This window comes from Camelus bactrianus, chromosome 4 (assembly GCF_048773025.1).
Source record: "Camelus bactrianus isolate YW-2024 breed Bactrian camel chromosome 4, ASM4877302v1, whole genome shotgun sequence".
Lineage (NCBI taxonomy): Eukaryota > Metazoa > Chordata > Mammalia > Artiodactyla > Camelidae > Camelus > Camelus bactrianus.
This window is the reverse complement of record NC_133542.1, coordinates 19,704,189-19,725,993: the sequence shown is the minus strand read 5'-3', so window position 1 is coordinate 19,725,993 and position 21,805 is coordinate 19,704,189. Positions and strand designations below refer to the sequence as shown.

Genomic DNA, 21,805 nt, shown 5'->3' with positions numbered 1-21,805 from the left:
GCTTCATTCATTACACTCAAAAAAGCCAGAGAGTGACAAGGAGTTTGGCTAACAGATTTGTCTAGAATCTAAACATTTGACAAGTGAGTCTCTCTCAGTGACTGGGGTTGTAGAATCCCAGAAGGTAACTTTTCCCTCATTTTATCTGTGAAAGAAGAGAGGTCAAAGATATGATGTGACTGGCAGAGCTCAAACTACATGCCTGAACAGTAATGTTTCTCAACTTAAAGCTCAGTGCTTATCGTAAATAAGTAGGCTCCAGAAACTTGTCCAGGGAGACAGAATGTAGGATCTAGAGCCAGATTTCCTAAGTTCAAATCTTGATTCTGCCACTTATCGACTCTGTGTCCTTGAGCAAGTCACTTAACTCTTCTCTGTCCTTGGTTCCTTAACTCTAAGATAAGGATGAAATAATACCTACCTCATAGGGATTCTGTGCAGGTTGATGAGTTAATATATGTAAGGCACTGATGAGAGTGCCTGGTTATTGGAGAACAGGCGCTGCCTGAGAGTTTCAGGTGATGGAGATGCACTAAGAGCTGGAATCAGGTGACAGAGTAGGGGACCCAGATGGTCAGAAGTGGACATAATACACTCTTAACTAGGTTAAAAAAGGGTTTTCTCACCAAACTATTGAAGTTTTTGTTCTTTCTCTGTGCCTCAGGAACACTATAGAAATGTACTGAGTATTTTATGTACAGCTGAGAAGACAGCAGTTACCTCAGGCCAGAAGTCTTTTCTCCTGTCTGAAGATAGCATGTCGATCCATTAGAAAAGCATTCTTTACTCTTTGAGTCTGAGGAGTAGAGGATAAGGGGTCAAGTGGGACATGGAAGGGGAAGAAAGAAAACAGCTGCATTCGTAGAGTATGGGGATTTTTCTAGTAGTTTAGTATCAGTGAGTGATAGTCCCTAATTAGGAATTCAGTTGACCTTCATGTGACATGGGGTAGAAACCCTCCCCACAGTTTTTTGGAAGTCATATGGATCCAAGCGTTCTTACTCAGAATTCAGCTATCAGGTTGCCCCACTGCTTCTGTTTTTTTAACTGGGAAAAATAGTGTGCTCTGAGGATCAGAGGGCAGCAAGAAAGTTCTCTGTGGCCTGGGGCATGTTGAGCTGCATGAAACCAAACTGCTGCTTATAGTAAGTGGGTGGAATAAAGCAAGTACAACTGGGTAGCAAAACAGTTCCTCTGATTTCAGTATAGTAATAGCGGTCATTCCAAGAAACCACAAATAGGCACACACACACACACACACACACAGAAGAATCCTGAAAGACCCTTTCTTCCCATTTGCCTCTCTTGTGTAAGAGAAATAATATAGTAACAGTGACAGCAGTAGTAATCACAGCAGCTACCATGTGGTATTTCCTCCCAGCACCTGTGTAATCTAGAATCTAGCAAGTAAGATCACAGTTAAAACACTGGAGACCACTTAGAATTGAATCCTAGATCCCTACTGACTAGCTGTGTGACCTGGGTCCCTTACTTCAGTTAACCCGTACACAAAAGGGCATAATTGTAGTACCTCTAATTTAGGCTGCTGTGAGGATTAACGAGTCAGTACATGGGACATCCTTACATCAGTACCTCGTGAGTAACCAGCATCCAGTAACTATTGGAAGTTATTATTGCAGTTATTGTCCCATTTAACAGATAAGGAAGTTAACATTCAAGATGGGTTGCTTGGCCAAAGTTATAAAACACAAGTGGAAGTAGGTTCTGTCTCTGGTTTGTTGGAATCCAAAGTTCTGGATCAGTCTGCTTCTTTGATGTCATGCTCCTGTGTCTCCTGCTTTATGAACATAACTCAGGGATTTAGGGCAATTCGTCAGTGCTATTCAGATCCAGGCATGTTTTAAAATAGTGTTCCAGGGATAAAAGGGCCGGGAATAAATGAGCATCATGGATAATCAAAAACAAATGAGGGATTTAATAAGCCAATATAAATCCTAATATGAGGGTTTAAATTTATTTAGACGTTAGCCTGATGATAATCCCTTAACTCACCCTGAGATAACAAACCATCAAAGAGTAAAACATACATTCTACTTGAAGAGATCTTTGAACCTAACTTGAAAAATAATTTTAGGTCACTTTTGTGTGGTCAAATATGAAAACATTTGTGAATGGCCTCACTCTTTCTCCTCAAGTAAACAGCCTTCAGGGCTAGAGAGTGCAGGGACCACTGCTCTTCGCATCCTGTGGGTAGAAATGTACGTGCAAATAGAAATATTCCTGGTCTGCAAAGAGCGGGCGCTGCCTGCAGCAGTGCGCATGCGTGTGTGTGCGGTCCTGGGTCCCGGCGCTGATGGATTTCTTCTCACCGTGCGTCAGTAGCTAGCTGCTGCTTTGTCGGGCTCCTCACATATCAAACTATGAGACAGAGAGATCTCCCCAGGGGAAATGGCTTTATCTTTTGTTTTCCTCTGCCAAACCAAGTTTGAAGTGAAATTTGTGGTCTGATTAAACATGGTGTAGGATCTGTTTGAAGCACTGTGTCACCCTGTGCCGTGAGCCTGTTGGAATTCTCACCAAAGCCTAGCACCCCTTGGGATGGACGGAAAGGAAGGTGCTGGGCATTCAGCCCTCAGCTGATGAGGTGTGTGCTACTCAGCAGTATCCTGGGGGCAGTGCATTTGAACTTAAAGTCACCTTTGTCATTAGGGCTTTGGCTGCCCAGAGTGCCTGTTTCCCAGGCTCCCTTCCCCGCCCATAACTACATCGAGGAAAACAGAGAGAAGTGAGAACCAGAATTTTCCAAGAACTTACTAGGCTTTCAACTCAGTGTTCTTTCCAACCCGGAGCATAGAAATAAATAAATTAGAATTCCCCCAAAGCGTCATGCTTTCTTACACCTCCCCACTCCGGGAATACTTTCTCTTTACTTCTGCCTTTGCCTCGCCACCTGTAATTCACCCTTCAGGACTCAGCCCAGGCATCACTGACTGCAGCAAGTTTTCCATGACTATCACTTCCCTTTTGACTGTCAGGCTGTATTTTTGTGTTTTCCTATACCTTGTGTTTATCCATCTCATAGACTGAACTGTAAGTCCCGTGAAAATAGAGTCTCTGTCTCCTTTACCACTCTGTTCCTGTACTTAGAGCCTGGCCCCATAAAGTCCTCAATAAGCACTCACTGAATAAATAAATAAATGACTAACACTTACTAGAGTGTCTTACAGTTGTCTCTGAAAGCCCTTAAGATCAACAGTTTTTTTTAAATCTCTGCATCCCCATCATTCAGCATAATACTTGGTACATAGTAAGTTTTCATTCAGTGAATGCATGGCCATAGGCACACGTGCGTATATGAGTGGCCAAATACATGGGTGGAAGAAAAGTTAAGTCTACAAGACTGCAAAAGCAATTATGATGAAAGGAAAGAGGAGGCAGAATGTTGCAGGAGAGAATAGAATCAGATCTGTGGATCCCGACACAAAGGTCTGGCCTTCCCAAGCATTTCACCCGGAGAAAAAACCCATGAATATAGATGTCCAGAAAGACTTCCATTTACAACATAAATACATGGATTAAAGAGAACAAACGGGGTGGGGAGTGTGTTAGTTTGCAAAGGCTACTATAACAGAGTACCATAAACTGGGTATCTTAGAATAGCAGAAATGTATTCTCTTACGGTTCTGGAGGCTAAGTCTTAAATCATGTTAGTAGAGCCATGCTCTCTGAAATCTGTAGGGGAAGGATCCTTCTTGTCTCTTCCTAGCTTCAGCTGGTTTTTCAACAATCTTTGATGTTCATTGGCTTGAAGATGCATCTGTCTAATCCTGCATCTTTACATGGTCATTTTCTATGTCTTTGTATCCACTTTCCTCTTTTTATAAAGGCACCAGTCATACTGGATTAGGAACCACCCCGATGACCTCATTTGAACTTGATTATCTCTGTAAAGACCCTATTTCCAAATAAGGTCGCAGTCTGAGGTACTGGAAGTTAAGATTTCAGCATATTTTTTGTGGAGGACATTATTAACCCATAACAGGGAGAAACTCTTAGGTTTGTAGGGTCTTAGTGAGAAATGTCACCTGCAAATCAACAAATAGATGGAGACCTTTATGGCCTGATTTCATGGATGCCAAACAATGCTCTTGGAACTCCCAAATCTTAAAACCTTATATTCTAGTTGGTATGATTACTAGAGAAAAACATGTAAGCAAATAGAATTATGTCAGATACGATGCTCTAGACTTGGCTTAGAACAACTACATGGTCAGTGCTTTAGAATATAAACAAGGGCCAAATAACAGTAAATCCAGTAGGATTGCAAAGGGGGTGTGGTTGATACGGGCTGAGTTGGTGAGGAAAACCATCCCTGAAGAAGGGCTTGAATCAGATCTGAACATGGGAACATGGAGAGCATTCCAGGAAGGAAAAATTGGAAGCAAATTCACAGATGTGAACAAGGAAACATGGTTCTTTGGGAAGCCAACAAGTAGTTAAGCGGGGCAGAAGCTCACTCTGTTTGAGGAATGTAATTCTGGAAAGGAAGGGAGTTCATTTAGTGGAAGACCTTCAGTTAGCACTCTGAGGATGCTAATCCATTAAGATAAAGTAGAGAAAACTAGAATAAAACCCAAAAGATGGTGTTAGAGAAAAGGAAAAGTGCCAGATGACACCTGTGTTTGTGATCAGAGTAATTCCTTCTAGGATCATGACCACAAGGAGGACTACCCTGCAACTATTTTTAAGAGGAATTGTCTACCTAGAATTCTAAGCAAGCCAACTAAAATCTCAAACTCGTAAAGGCGAAAGTGATTTGGCAGATCATCTACCCTACTAACCTATTTCTCAGGAATCCTCTCTGAATCACAACAGCCAGCAGAAATTTTATCTCATTTGAATGTCCTGTCACCCAGAAGATGGGGTGAGCAGGGACCTGAAAACAGAATTTAGAAGTTTTAATTAAATCAAGCTGCCTGTGGATAAACCAGCACATGGGTGTTTCTTGGACAATGGGGGGATGCCATAGAGAAATGTTGGGCTCTGGGAGGGAAGGCTGGGGATGCTCTGTACAGTTGGGCCATTTGGGGACCATTGTGCTCTTTGACATGCTCCGTGAAGGAAGCAGGTTTAAAGCACATGGCGTGCTAGTAATGAGAGAGTAAATGTGTATTTTGCTGCCAGTGCTGGTTTTTTTTTTTCAAGAGCTATCTATTTTTTTTTAATAGCAAAAAAAAAAAAATCATTTGCAATGTTCGTAACCTTGATTATTTTTTTAAGAAATGATTTAGAAGGTGAGGCCAGCCAGCATGGCTAAAGTCGTCACTTTGACCACGCTGTTCTCCAGTGGAAATAAGTGCTTTATCATATCAGGTGGTTGGTAATCTTGATTATAAGTATTTTTATGCAGCCAAAACCTCATGCCAAGCAGGCTGGCTTCCAAGAGAATCATGGTTCTATCTCCTGTTTCCTGAGCCATGTAAGCTCCTCTTTTACAGAGAGCCCTGATTTTCATGACGCTATTTACCATGTATGCTTTTGGTTAATTTTTGGCCTTCAAACATGTTTGTACTCTCCATTGTTTAACATCTCCTTTGATCTTTTATTTTATTTTTCCTAGGCCCCTTTAAGCAGCTTTCTAAAACACAGAGGGTGTAGCAAATCCATCTGCTGTGGAGAGTAACTGCTTTTCTTAACTTCTCTGTCCTCTCTGACCCTTCTCAAGTTCCTTCTCCATCCCTTAGTGACTTAGCAAGGTAGAAGGAGTAAGCTGAGTAGCCTTCCCAATTTTGGGGAAAGCCCCTGTTTCTCTGAGCCTCAGCTTGCTGATCCTATAAAATGGAGATAGTGATGCCTGCTTTGCTTACATCAAGCGAGATAACGTAGATGAACAGACTTTGTGATTTGCAGTCAGTCCTATAACTACAAATGGTTATGAGCACCACACTGCCTGCCTCCTGAATTTCTGCAGTGTTCATGCTTCAGACAAATAGTTTAGCAGTTAGCTTATTACTTACCTAACATTGTTTGCCCTGTGTCCTGGGTCTTTGTCAGTTCTCCCCATCTTTGCTAAAATCATGTTGAAAGTGGTGAGCTCATTTCCGCCTTCTGAATCTGTCACCATGCTTAGCAGTGTATGCTTTGCTAAGTTCATGTGGGTGTGTCACTAATGTCCTTTCCCCTGGTGTCCGTAACCTGTGCCTTCTTTGACTGACTCAATCTAGGAAGAATTCTCACTCTGCTCGTTAAACTTTATCTTCACAATAATCATCCATGCATCTAACAAATATTTACTGAGAACCCACTAATAACAGTTCGTATTAGCTAATGTTTACAGAGCCCTTAATCTGTGCCGGGCGCTGCGCTTAAGCCCTTTCCATAGATGTTTTCACTTTAACCTCATAACAACCCTTTGAAGGGAGGATTGCTATTATTGCTATTTTAAATATGAGTAAATTGTTTAACTTGCTGAGGGTTATGCAATTAGAGAGTGGCAGAGTGCAGTTAATTCACAGAGAATCCAATTCCAGAGCCAAAGGTCTGCTTCATTATGTGCCACAAAGCCACCCTGGGCACCTACGATGTGTCAGCACTGTAGTAGGTGCTGGAGATGTTAAAATCAATAAGTCAGCCATTAGAGTCTGGTGAGTGAGATAAATAAGTAGACAAATGACTACAGTGCAATGAAGGTGAGCCGGAGAAAAGAATGCCATTGGGAGAAAAGAGACAGTAGCATACAGGGAAGGGTCTAGCTCTGCCTTGTGGAAGGGGCGTCAGAAGAGTATTCAGAGAGGAGGAGGATGTTCAGGATCCAACCTGAGAGGCAGAGGAGTTTGCAAGTCAGAGAAGAGCAGTGCTCTTCTGCTGGGTACTCAGCCAAGCTGAGTATAGGGGTGACTCCTGATGACACCAGGAAGATAACCCTTGGACTACTTTGTGAAGCACATTATAAGATTTGACCCTTGGCCTGTGGGTAACAGGGAACCAATGGATGCTTTTTGTAACCTTTAATTTGAAATAATTTCTTTTTTTTTTTAAGTTGTGAAAATAGTAGACAGAATTCCTTTATACCTGTCCCCTCAATTCCATATTTGTTAACATTTGGGAACCATTTGACAATCATTTCAGGTGTATAGCCCACGTGCCTCTTAACACTTCAGTGCTGATTACCTAAAAATAAGGATGCTCTCGTACAACTAAGCATCTATCAAGAAACGACGTGGATTCAGTATCGCCATCTCATGCACAGACTCCATTCATATTTCACCTGGTGTCCCAGCAATGCCCTTTATGGGCCCGAGATCCAGTCCAGGGCCTTTGTTGCCTTTGGCTGCCATTTCTTTTTAGACTCCTTCAATCTGGGACAGTCTCTTCTTGTCTTTCCTATCCTGGACACTTTTGGAGAGTACAGGCCAGTTACTCTGTAAGATGTCACTCAGTTTGGGTTTGCTTCATGTTCCCTCATGATTTTTGAATTTTGACAGAAGCACTGCAGAAGTATGCTGTGTTCTTCTTAGTGCACTTTATTAGGAGATGATGAATGGTATTCCATTCCACCCGTGACTGATGAGGTCAGCTCTTATGACTTGGTTAAGATGATGTCAGCCAGGTTTTCCACTGTAAACTTAATAAGTACGTTGAACATATTAATAGTAAGTAACAAATAAATATTTTGAGGGGAGATAATCTAGCTAAACACCCTGTTTCTCATCAGCTTTTCACCCACGTGTTAATATCCTTTGATGATTCTTGCCTGAATCAATTATTACTCTTATTACAATGATGACTGACAAATGGTGACTTTCTAAATTCTGTCATTCCTTCTTGATTATTAGTAGACATTCTACTGTAGGTAGAGCTTTCTCATTTATTTATTGTGAATTTCTATTTTACTCAAAGAGTTAAAATTCACTACAATCAAATTGTCCCAGACAAGGCTGGTAGGAGCCCCTCCAAACTGGCCCCTGTGTCCTTTTGAGTTACACACTATCATTCTTTGAGTATGCCCCAGTTTCCTGTTACAAGATCTTCCAGGCTCACCTTTTATTTTCCCAGCCCCTGTCCAAGAGGCATTTTTATAGGAACTGGTTCCTTAGAGGAGAAATGATGTTTAGAATCCAGGATCTGGGCACTTGCTGTACTTGCTACTACTAGAATGTCATTGCTTCTAGATCTCTTAGCAAGAGAAATAATGTAAACATATACATATGTATGTCTGTATCTGTTGATATATTTATGTCTATCTAAGTATCTATCCATTAAAAGTCATGAGTTCACACTATTTTCAATACCAATCTAATTTTATAAGGTTTATCCTTGTCTTCTCACTTCCCGTATTTGTAACTCCTTTCTCTGACAGTAAGAAATCTGGTTCCCATTCTCCTTCATGTATGTATGTGTTGCTTCAGTCCTCACTGAACATTTGATCCCCAGCTATCCCTGCCCAGGGCTGAGTCCTGTCACAGGCCAATGGACCGCTCCCCACCAAGCCTCAGGCTCAAGTTCAGGCCAAAAAAGTGGACGAAGGAAGGAAGGAGGAAAAGCCAGTTAGAAAGTTTAGCTCCAGCCATACAGTGCCCCCACCCCGACCCCTACTGGGTGCACTGGGCCAAAGCCGAGCCCTGGGCACACTGACCCCAATTCCCCTGAAAGCTCAGCTTGGACTCCGAGGGAGGCTTATAATCAGAGGAAGTAAAGTGAGCAGATTCACATTTTGGACTGACATTGGGGCAGCTTCAGGCTACGGATAGATTGGAAACTGGAAGACGTGGAGATCCATTAGGAGCCACTCATAATAGTCCAAGAACCTTAAAGTGGGACCGGCTCAAAGACAGTGGCCCCACTGGAGAAAGGATTCTCTATTGCCTACCTTAGGATTTCTAGAGCTGGCCACGCCCCATGGTGTCTGCTTTATTACTGACTTTTGCTGTCTACCTCCTGACCTCATTCTAAAGGAAACAAGTATCTTTGGAGGGGGACCTTAACAAAAATCACAGGATAGAAATGTTGGGCAGGATAGTCAAGTTGGAGCATTACACACATGTTTAAAGAATGCATCTCACAAATAGCCGAATTTATAATGGTATTTTGCCTCCCAATAAAACTGCAATTTAAAATTTTTAATAGAGAAACAAACCCTACTTTGCTGCAAAAGCAAAGGTAAGACAAGGTTCTTAGGATAATAGCTTGGGGTGGGGAGAGTCTGCCATTAGAAATTATGTGCATTTATGCCAGCAACAAATAGTGAGTTGCCGGAGGCCTCTCTAAAAGAGCAGGGAGCAAAACCTTGGCAACTCACATAATGAGCCCTTGTCCAGAGGAAGGCAAAAATTCCTCCTTTTGTGTAGCAAATACAAACATGAGCCACTAAGAAGCGCCAACCACCGTGGGTCCTTGATTGTCCAAATTATCTCTGATGGCCACCTTCACAAAAACAAACATGTGCTTGGGGGGACCACACTCTGCTTTTTCCCTATGGCTGCCAAGTTCCACTGCTGCTTCACTGAAAAACAACCACCAGTATGTTCATGTTCTTGGGCAGCATCCGTGTGGTCGCTCCTATTATTGAGGAATAGATCTGTCATTTTGTCATTTGTCGCTTTCTGAGATTGTAAGCACCAGGGGTCCTCGAATTTGCATCTCAGATCTACTTTTTACTGCTGATTTGTCATCCTTGCCTTAAGAAGAGGTAGCCAGGCTGCCTGAGTTTGAATCCTGATTTCCTTGTTTACTAGCTGTGTGACTCTGGACAAGTTATTCAACTGGCCAGAGCCTCTGTTCCGTCACCCTATAAAATGGGAGAACTGATAGGGCCTTCTTTGTAGAGTCGATAGAAATAGTACATAAGTTCAGATACGTATCCCACATCTTGGGTAAGCTTAGCCCTGAGTCCTGCTGGGACCTCAGTGAAAGAGACTTGCGCTTAGAGAACCCATTGTGCTGACCTCTGTCATAGGGGCAGCCCCATTCTTGGCACCCACATGTCCAAGTCATGGGAGACTTGGATGTGATGGGGGTGGCATTGACACAGTCATCGTTTACCTTATCCAGGCCTCAGCTCCTTGTTGTGGAAATGCGAACGATAACAGCATATGTCTCACAGGTGGAGAGGATTAAAGGAGGCAACCTATTTAAAGCAACTAGCACAGTATTAGACTCATTGTAAACACTGGTAAATGTTAGTATTGTTATTGGCGATAATTCATGATGTCAGCTGAATATGTTGCTGTCACATCATGGCTCATGGCAAAGGGTCTCTGCCTTGTCCAAGGCCAGGAACTGGCCAGATACGGAGTGACAGGACCACGTTCCAGTAAGGTGGACTTTGAGCAGAACTCCAGCACCATTAGAAAAACAGAATGGGAATCAGGAAACGAAGCCTAAAGTCAAAAATCCAACCCAAGTACACCTGATGCTGGGCAGAGGGCAGAAAGACTAGTTCCAGCCTTGGGGCAGGAAGTGGGTGCCAGGTAACCTTCTGGCTCCTGCCTCCCCTTGGTCAGGAGGCAGTTGCAGGAGCTTGGCAGGGTCCAGCCTGAAGGTACAAGACATCACTGTGATCTGTTGACTCAGAGCCTTCCCTACAAGCAGGTTTTGGCAAAAAGAAACAGGAATGTGGAGAAAAAGGACTCAGAGGAAAGAAAATAGTATAGAAAAGGAATTCTGGGGGAACCCTTTTCCCTAACATTTTGGCCATGAGCCCAATAATGAAACCAACACCCAAAGCCTAGAAGTTAAACGATTGTGAACATGCTTACATTATCCAGATAACAGGACCACGATCCTTTAGCCAAAACCACTGGGACAGATGTGTTTTGGAATTCGGAATTTGGGACATTTTAGAAATACATTAGCATTACTAAGACAAAGTATGTAACACCCATAGTAAGTTCTGGGTGGAAAATACCATAATCCAACAGGCTAATATTGCTGCAGTAAAATGTATAAATATTTACACCAAATGAGATGTGGCCTGTTAAGGCATCAGGTCCAGCTTTGTCACCAAATAGTTTGTGCCACACTGAAGAAAACCTCATGGTGTTCAGAGCTTTAGGGAATTTGAAATTGAGGGTGGGCAGTTGTTTAGAGGACATAGCTGAGAGATTGACCAGCCAAGTGACAAGCCCAGAGGGACACACACAGTTCACTGGGTTCCACTCTGAGTCCCCTCGGACTTCCCGAGCATCCTCTCTGTCCCAGGCACCATCCTAGGCACTGAGGTTGCAAGGGTATATTGGTTTCCCAGGGCTGCCGTAATAAAGTACCACAAACGGAGTGGCTTAAAACAACAGCACTTTATTCTCCCACAGTTTATTTTCTGTGAGAGAATACTGGTGAATACTGTGAGAGAATAAATGGTGTGACTACTGTAGGACACAGCATGGTGGTTCCTCCAAAAGTTAAAAATAGAACTACCATATGATCCTGCAGTACCACTTCTGGATATTGATCCAAAAGATTTGAAATCAGGACCCGGAAGAGGTACTAGCACTCTCCCATCCATTGTAGCACTCATTATTCTCAGTAGCTCTTTCCAAGATGTGGAAACAGCCTAAACACCCATTGACAGATGATATACAAAGAAAAATGTGATATATACATTCAGTAGAATATTACTCAGCCTTAGAAAAGAAGGAAATTCTGCAGCGTGTAACAACATGTATGAACCTTAAAGACTTTGTGCTAAGTTAAATAAACCAGTCACAGAAGGACAAATACTACAATCCCACTTCAATGAGATGGAATCTAAAACAGTCACATGCCTAGAATCAAAGAGTGGAGTGGTGGTTGCCAGGAGCTCGGGAGAGGGGGAAATGGGGAGTTATGATTGACAGGCATAAAGTTTCAGTTAAGCAAGATGAGTAAGTTATAGAGATTTGCTGTACAACACAGCATCTGCAGACAACAGTACTGTATTGTACACTTAAAATATTGTTAAGGCAATAGACCTCATGTTATGAGTTCTTACCACACTGAAACAAACAGAAAACAACAAGTGTGTTGAGAATTTCTGAGTGAAGAAGTATTCATGGAACTGTATCGTAGAGGAGAATTTTACCCTTTTGAGGGTTTCCTCCCTGAGGAAGTAACATTTTCAATGAAGATGAGAAGACGAGTAAAAGTCGATCAGATAAAGTGGGGAAACAGGCACTAATGCCCTCGCCCTCTGATGCCCAGAGCCTCTGTCCTCTTCAGCACTGAGCTTACGGGAAACCAGAACCAGAATTCCAGGGAAAGCCCGTAAGTCTCCCAGGCTGCCAGCCACAGCCAGTCCTGCCCCCAGACTGTCTCCTACTGGCCTACAGTCTCTCCCTCAGAAACAGCCACAGCACAGAATCCAGGGAGGCAGCTGTCTGCAGCCAGCAGGAGCCAGTGCTCACAATTAAAGCCCCCATGCAGGAGGGGAGTAGTGGGACAGTCTGTTTTCCCCTTTTGGCCTAAATTGATTAAACCACTTTGACCTAGAATCAGCCAAGCGCTTAATACACAGATAGCTTCTGTTGACCTCCTTCCTTGAGAATATCATGTACTTTTATCACGAGTAAGCAGATACATCTATTTTGAGAGTTCTGCCAGCAGTATTGAAGCGGCCTCACGCCTGCCAGATGCCCGTGCTTCCAGATCCCTGACACTGACTTTCTGCGGGAGGTGAGGGCGGAAGTGGGCTGTGGAGGTGCAGAGATGACAGTACGAGTTCTGACCTTGGGACAGCTGTGTAGGCAGCTCCTTTACGAAACGTACACAGAATGGTCATCAACACTGGACATAGCTGTTGGATTTTATTTTATACCCACAACATTTGAGTATCTCACTTGAAAGTGGAGGGAGGGGAGAACACCCTTCTTTGAAACATAACAAATATAGAGAAAAATAAACAAATTCTCCACTTGTGGCCTGGTGATTTTTCACAAAGTGCATGCAGATCCAGCACTCAGATCAGGATAGCATCCCAGAAGCCCCCCACCCCACCCCCATCCTCTCCTAGTTACTACCCCACCAAGGCCGACCACCACCCTCACTTCTAACATTGTAGATTAGTTTGGAGTTTTTAGCTTTATGTAAGTGGAATCACAGTATGAATTTGTGCAGTTGTGGTTTTGTTCACGCAATTTTATGGTTGTGAGATTCTTCCATGTTGCTTATTGTAGTTTATTCTCATTGTTTTATAGTTTTGTATGACTATATCATAATTATTTATCCACTCAACCGTTGATGGACTTATCAGTTGTTCCCCAGCTGGGCTAGCAGGAATAGTGCTGCTTTGAATATTCTTGTATCTGTCTCTTGATGGACATATATGCACATTTGGGGTGGAGGGAGAATATATACTTGTATTAGTTGTCTATTTCCATAATTAATTTCCCCCAAACTGAAGTGCTCACAACAAAAATAAACATTTATTACCTGTCACAGTTTAATGAATGAGAAATTTAGAAGCAGCTTGGAAAGGCAGTTCTGGCTCAACGTCTCTCATGAGGTTGAAATCCTCTGAAGGCTAGACCTGGTCCAGCAGAGCTGCTTTCAGATAGTTCCCACATGTGACTGGCAAGTTGGTGCTGACTGTTGGTGAGCAGCCTCAGTTTCTTTGCATGTGGACTTTGCTCAAGACTGTCTGCGGGTCCTCGTGATGTGGTGGCTGACTTCGCCCAGAGTGAGCAAAGAGAGGGCCAAGTGGAGTCTAGATACCTTTTATGATTTAGCCTTGGAAGTCCCATAGCGTCACATCTGCCTCACTGTTCCTTACAAGTGAGCCAATAAGTTCAGCCCATACTCAAAACTCCATCTTCAGAATGGAGGAGTGGCAAAGAATGTGTAGGCAGATTTTAAAACCAATAACCCCACAACATTTGAAAGCTTGGGATTTACCCAAGCTAGGGGTCTAAAAGTAAGTTTATAGACATTCACACAAGGATCTAAAAGAAATATATTCAACCCAAGCTGTCTTCTTTAATTCAATTAAGTTAGTGAATGTTTAGACAGTAATTTTCAAGGTATTTCTTGGAGATAAGATGGTACAGTAGAGAGTACAAAGGCTTTGGAGCCAGACACACCCTAGTTTGAATTCTGAATTCACTACTTGATAATTACGGATATTTGGGCAAGCAGCCTCTTTGATTCTTAGATCCCTTCAACTTTAAAATAGGCAAAATCAGTACAGCCCACCCCATGATAGTCAGGATGTAATTAAGAGAGATAATGATGTGTGTAATGTGTCCACTATGATGGTAGGACCCTTCCATTTGCTCATTTCTTTAAAAAAAAATATTAACCACATACATTAACTATCTAGAAAGTGCTATGATGAACTCTGCAAGGGATACAAAACTGACTCCCACACAGATGTTACCTTCAAGAGGTGTATATTCCAGTAGGGCCCTTGACAGGCAGGATAACTGCAGTACAAGCGAGAAAATGGTCAACGTCTGGAGCAGTTATGGAGACAATCCTTTAAATATGGTTTACATTTGGTTACATAGAAATAGAAGAAATTTTGAGAGGCAAGGGAAAGACCAAAAGTCTTCCAAATTAGAAGTAACAGCTTGAGTTAAGACAGGGCTAGAAAACCAGGAGGCATGAACTGAGAATAACAAAGAAGTTCGGTATAGATATGGCTAAGATACAGGGTTGGAAAGGTAGTTACAGATCAGAGTAATAGGAGAAGATTGAGAGCTACCCTCAGTTTTACAGTCTGATGGAAAACATTAAAGCCAAAGATTCTTAAACCAGTTTTCAGGGCTGGCTACAAAAGCTGGGCAGGCCTAGCTACCGAGGGGTCTACTTGCCATGCTTTTCTTGGCTAACTTCTGTTTGTAGAATCTTTGTGCCTCGTTTTGTAAACAGGACTTTCTAAAATGGATCATTAAAGAACACTTCTCATTCCAAGCCCAAGCAGCTGAGGTTTTTTTGGGGTTTTTGGGGGGTTTTTTTTTTTTTGTTTTTGTTTTTGTTTTTGTTTTTTATCATTCCCATTTTGGAGGCTGTGTCAACAGGGAAATGCAGTGAGAGGGATGTTTTTATAGGCCCTTAGCTCACTCTAAATGGACTTGTCAAGACTTGGCCATTTGGAATGGCCCACTCCTGCACTCGGCTCATCTGTGTGTATTTGACTTCCTCCTTCCAGTTAATGAGCTGTTCTCTCCATGTAGTCCCTCCACTGATTCCCCCTCAAGAAGACTGATCGATTTAGCAACCTGCACTTTTGTTACATTCTCCAGTCCCAGGCAGTGATAATATTTATGCATAAGACAGAGACATTTCCATGCTGTGATGGAAGTTTGAAGAAAGTTGGACCCAGCAACCTTTCATTCTGAAGCCAAAGTAAAACAAAGCACAAATGTTTCAGTCTTACTAAGAATGAGGACTAGAGCGATAAGCAGGAAGCCTTCTTCTAGACCTACCCCTTAATATGTGATACCCAAAGCCTTTATGTGCTCAACCTATAGCTTATCTAACGTACCCCCTTATTTTGACGAAGCTTATATGTTTCCTCAAAATAGACATGGTTGTATCATTTTTTGGTGATTTTGTGAGTAAAAATTGGATGTTCCACTTTATCACCCTCTCCTACTTTCTGATTTCTTTCCAGGTGGGAGATTGGCAAGTGGAGTCCGTGCAGTCTCACCTGTGGGGTTGGCCTACAGACCAGAGATGTCTTCTGCTCCCACCTACTTTCCAGAGAGATGAATGAAACAGTCATCCTGGCTGATGAGATGTGTCACCAGCCCAAGCCCAGCACTGTACAAGCGTGTAACCGCTTCAACTGCCCCCCAGCCTGGTATCCTGCACAGTGGCAGCCGGTGAGTGCCATTTCCACGTGTTGTCTGTCCTTCTTCACAGCCAGTGGGCACAGCCCTTCCTTCTCCCTGCCCTCCTCTGGGCTCTGACTTAGGAAAGCACTCAAAGAATCAAATAGTAATGAGTGAGCAAAACACAAACATTTAAGCATCTGGAAACAAACATTGACTGTATATATATATATGTGTGTGTGTGTGTGTGTGTGTGTGTGTGTATGTATATATATGTGTGTATATATATCCTTTTAGCACTTGAATGTATGTGGCTAAGTTCATAAACTCCATGCTACTGTGTGATGGTCTGTGGAAGTCAAGAGGATGTTAGGTATTTTTAACATCTAGATACCAGTGTTCTGTTAAGAAATATATATATTATTACATACCTAATTGAAGTTAATCCTCACAAGAGTCTAGGGAAAAGTGATTTTATTTTCTTCATTTTAGGTTGGAGGAAACTGAGGCTCACAGAGCCAGCAAATCTAGGGTTGGACATCAGCTGAGTTTTATGTGATCCTTTCTACTATATCCCATTGTTGGAAACTACTGTGGCTGAAAAGGCCCTCAGGGATTCTGTATGAGCCTCCTTGTTTTACAGATGGTATAACTGTGGCTTAGGTATGGTTTTGCCCAAGATCATCAGGTCTGATCCAGAGCCATGTCTCCTGATTTCAAGTGCATTTATACCTTTACCTTTAGTTCGTGTGAATCCATGACTTTATACTGTACCACTAACCCATGATAACACAAGACAAGGAACCATCCCAAGTCAACCTCTATTGTTGAAACTAAGTCTCTGTATTATTAGTTGTGTATTACTATGAAGTACATAGTAAGTTCTGGATGGATTGTTTATTGAATAGTAAGATGAATGAATATACCAACAGTATTACCCACAAGTCCTGAAATTTTTTTTTACTTTTTGTCCTACTGATAGGTTTGTTGCATAGTTATAAGTCATAATGTTGACCTACCCATGAAGGTCACTCAAACACCAACCTCCTTCAGTAGCCACATGTACTGCATGTATGATGTTTTTTCCATTTTTAGAGCACATCCATACACATGACCTTTCTTGGTCTATTGCCAGCACCCCCACCCCCACCCCAGTGTCCCTATTTGAAACAATAGATTTCTAAAGAGTCACTTACTCTTCCATTTTCCGTCAGTCTTGGGCCTGTTAGGACATGAATTTATTCTGAAAACTTTTTCTATTTCCTTCCATTAGGGAGAAGCCTTTGAGATGAGTTAGAGTTAAGTCTGTTTTTCAGATCATGAAAGTAATAGTAAAAACTCTTTGGAGTTTATCCAGTGAAGGACCTTTATTAGGACCTTTAAAAATATTTTGTTTCATACCCAACACATAATAATTGTGAGAAATATTCAAACATAATAAGAAATGAAGAACACAATTTGAAAGCCACCAAGGTTTCTATCTTCCAGAGAAAAAGCCCTGTTAAGCATTTGGTGCATAGGAATCACTTTTAGGTTACTGGTCACTTTTAGGAATCTCTCTGAACCTAGAGGAAACAATAGGCTATTATTTTCACATTATTTCCTAGAATCCTACTTCTTGAGTTAAATTGTTTTTTTAGGCAAAATCAGCTATTACTGACCATTTATTAAGAGAGAGGAAGTCATTGTTCATGCTGTATGGAATAAGTCAATAGTAATTTAAGTGTCTCTGGGCTGATCAGCTATTGTCCTGGGACACTGCTCAGGTAAGACATCAGCTGTGGACCATGCATTTGCCCGGTTAGCCCTCTGGTTCCTTGGCAGTCCTTGCTGGGACAAAGGGACCTGCTGTGCACTCACAGGGTCTTTTCTGTGCGCTGCTTGGATGTACCAGGGGATAGTGCTGAGGTCTGTCATCCTTCAACACCCAGTTTAGAGTCTTTGTTCATATGAAAGAACAGGAGAAGGGGGATCAAATACTTCCTTTAAAGGAAGACAGATAACAACCTGATGGACCTTGGCCTGTCTGAAGGGAGAAACTCCCCCTCCTTGCTTTATGAACATTGGGCTACCACTGACCTCATGCATATGCTTTTCTTTGGGGCAAGGGTCATAAATTATGTGAATTGTCATTTGCCAGTGAGGAATGCAACCTCCTTTGTCCTTCATAGAGCATTTGCCTGGTGTATAACAAATAGACAAAATTTACACATTCTATAGGTCTGGAGGGGGCTAATACGAAGTCCAAGGATTTATGTTAGAATTTTAGTTTAGAAACAGTTAAGCAGAAGTGAAGCATAGATCTAATCTCTTCATTCTAGCTTTGTTTTTAAGGGGCCGTCGTTGCTGCAGTTCTACCTCTTAATACTGTACCCTTGGTTTTCATCTCTGGTCTTGTGTGAAGGAATCATTTAAGATTTATCTTTATCAATTTAGCTATAATAGTTTTTTGGGTTTTTTGATTGGCTTTTGAAACACTTACATATTTAGTGCATTAGTCTTCTGAATCCTCTCTAATTTATTAAATACACACACTTATCATCATCGTCATCGGTGTTGGCTGTATATTACTTATTATACACCTCACGAAAGATCATTTTTACAACTGGTGTGTTACAGCACCATGATTGAAAACCACTGTTACATATGCATAAAGCAGTCTGAGACACCTTGATCATGAGTCTTCAGCTAGGATTTTTTTCAGGGACTCTCCATTGCCATATAATCAAGCCAGATGGCTTAGTCAGTCCTTCATCTCGTTGCACACCTGCCTCTGCCCATCTCTAACTGTGGTTCTCCCATCCCTGCTCATACATTCCTATCTACCCGCTCTCCTCCCTGTCCACGCACGGTTCCCGTCCCCTCTGCCTGTAAAGCCAGCAGGAGTTCTACATCTCCCACCAGGACTCCTCTGCTGTCCTCCCTCACTGAAGCCACATGGCTTCATGGTCAGTGCTGCTCACTTACCAGTCACATACCCCTCCCACGAACAGGAGCTTTCCCATGACTTCCAGGTTAAAGCATCAGGTCAGTGACAGCAGCGATGATTCTCAGTGAGACCCCACAGCACCCGCACAGGTATGTGAACAGCATAGAGGATGGTGCTGGAAAGGTAGACAGCACATGTGCCCATTCACTTACTGAACACTTGCTACATTTCAGAAGCTTCTTCGAGTTTTAATAAGAGCAGCACTTACTCTGTATCAAGTGTAACTCTAGGCGCTTTACGTATTTAACTCATTTACTCTTCACCAACCTTAATGTGATAGTTACTACTATTATTCACATTGTACAGATGAGCAAACTGAAGCACTGTGAGGCTAACATGAACTCAGGCTTGATGTGGTAGGGCTTGTTCTACCGCTCTTTAGTTTCTCTTTTAATCCTTACACAACCCTTTGAGGAAATAAGGCTCAGAGCAGATGCGCTTGCCCCGGCTCACATAGCCAGTAAATGGAAAAGGGGTCTGTACGCTTCAAAACCCATTCTCTTTTCCATTGTGTGGTGCAGCTTTCCAAAGACCTCTTCATGATTTTTTTCTAAAGTGTTAAATCTCTGCCAGCTCTAAAATCAGCAGTTTACATAAAACTTAGTACCTGTTGCCTTACTGAGGGCAGTTAATCTGTGTGTGTTTCCTACTGCTGCTGTAACAAATTACCACACAGTCAGGGTCTTTAAAACAACATGAATTTACTCTCTTAGAGCTCAGGAGGTCAGAAGTCTGAAATCAGTTTCCCTTGGCTAAAATCAAGGTGTTGGCAGGTCTGCGTTCCTTCTGGAAGCTCTAGGGGAGAATCTGTTAAGTTGCCTCTTCAGCTTCGAGGGGCTACTTACTTCCTTCACACATGGCCCCTTCCTCCATCTTCAAAGTGCCTCATGCCAAACTCAGATTCTGTCCTTTCACTCTCCCTCCCTGACTCTGATCTTCCTGCCACCCTCTTAGAAGGGCCATTGTGACTGCATCAGGTCCACCTAGATAATCCAGGTAATCTCCCCATTTCAAGAGTTGTAAGTGAATCACCTCTGCAAAGTCCGTTTTACCATGTCAGATAACGAGTGGTAAGGACACAGATCTCTGGGGTCATTACTCAGCCTACTACCATCTGCTCTCCTGTGGGCTGACTCACCCCATTTCCCCTGTACGTCTCAATTAGCACAAGGTCCTTGAGATTACAAGTCCGTCTTCTACTTCTTGCCACTTTTTGTGACCTTGTACTTACCAATCTTCTTCTTTATTTGTTCTTATTCAAAAAAAAAAAAAAACTTTAAAACAAAATGAGGAGGAAAAAAAAGAGAAGGATGCTAGAAAGATTAAACTGAAATGAATTAGAGAGTCCACTCTGAAGCATCATTTCTGTTTATCTATGTGCCTGTGTTTCATGTTCAGGATTGTGCCCACCCACTGTACACACATCTTGCGCACATCTGTGTAGAAACTGAAACAGTCACCACAGCTCGTATTTTCCCCCTTGCTTAAAACTGTGATTATGTGACCATTTCCCTACGAACCTTTTTTTTTTCTTTTAAATCAGAATTACAATTCAACATGCCTATAGTTTTGCTGTGTAAAAAGATATATGAGAGAAGAGTCCCTGCTGGTAATATTCAGGAAAAAAAAGAATTTTGATGATAACCATAAATGCTGGAGGATTACATTTTTCATTTTCTAGACTGAAATACACACACAGCAAAGAATGACTTTGGTCTCTATTAGAGAGCTGAATTCTGGCAAGAAGAGTCAATGTAGTCATCAGTTTTGTTATATTCCAGTGACCAAAATATAAATCCTCATAAGTTAGAGACCATGTTTATTTAAAATGTTGTATCTGGGGAGAAAAAAAATGTATTGGGATATTAATTTTATTTTTAGCCATGTATTTCATAAAGAAATGATCCTACCTTTAGAAACCAACTATAAATGTCAGCAAAGCAGAGATCAGAATTCATGTTTCACACATGAGGTGTTACTGTTTTTAATATTAGGGGAAAACTCTTTCTAATAATTGCTCTGGATTTTGGTGGGGATGCACCCCCCTGCTTCGTGTAGTAGCAAGAATAGTAAATCCAGAAGATACACTGTACACCCTTTGTACTTCCAGGGTTAAGCAAGCTTGGTTGACATTTGATAAACAAGGTAATTTTAATCCAAAAGTGGTTGGAGTAGAAATTCTGTTCTCATGTAATAATTTTGTTTAGTAAGTGAGCTTCCAGTCCTCACGTTTTCTGTTTCTCTGAGCCTTCATTTGTTCGGCTCAGTTTTGACTTCATTATATTGCTAAGCCCTCTCTCTAACTGTTCTTTGAAACTCTCGATCTCATAGATCACAAAGTTACCTCAAATTTACAGGTCTAACACCAAGGTCGAGAACCCATCTACCTGCCACAGTCCCCAGGAGACCAGTCTTCCTCATGGGTCCTGTGGTGTGGCTGAGGCCACCATCTAGCCCATTCTCCAGTGAGGAGCGGGAGCCATCTCAGCCTCTTTTGTCCCTCAACTCAGTCAACACCCGCGGACTGTTGATCCCACTTCCTATGTCTCCCCAACCCCCACTGCTCTCTGCCTCTCTCATCCTTCCCCACTGCCTTGCTTCCAGTCCTCACCGCTCACCAAACCACTATAGACAGCTTCATACTCAGTCTCCCTGTGCTGTCTCACCTAATGCTGATCCAGTGTTTCCCAACCTGGTATCAGTGGTTCTTTACTAGAGACCCTCTGTCAAGTCTTTAAAATATGAATATGTGCTAAAAACCCCCAAATAAGGATATGGTATGCACTGTCACTTAGAGTTATTTGACCAGGAAACCTTTTCTCCATAGCACACAGACCTCACAGGGCAGAACTCTTTGGAAACCATTTACCTTTGCTGCCTGAATCATTTCTACAAATTGGATCATGTTACCCCCTACTTTAAAATCCTAAATGACACCCCACGGGCTTAAGAGTGTGTCCACATAAGCAACTTAAATGTTCATTGACAGATGATTGGATTAAAATGATGTGATTGATACATACACACACACACACACACACAATGGAATACTATCTGCCATAAAAAAGGATGAAATAATGCCATTTGCTGCAACATGGATGAGCCTAGA

At 42.2% G+C, this 21,805-nt stretch overlaps 1 protein-coding gene across 3 annotated transcripts in view; it reads left to right on the top strand.

Annotated features, from left to right (window-relative positions):
• The window catches only part of ADAMTSL1 (ADAMTS like 1), an 825,746-nt gene that overhangs the window by 666,437 nt on the left and 137,504 nt on the right, over positions 1–21,805 (top strand). For all 3 annotated transcript variants that reach the window (XM_045509897.2, XM_045509896.2, XM_010946030.3), the window contains one exon: positions 15,548–15,758. In XM_045509897.2, the coding sequence (XP_045365853.1) occupies positions 15,548–15,758 (211 nt within the window). The remainder of the gene's footprint in view (positions 1–15,547; positions 15,759–21,805) is intronic.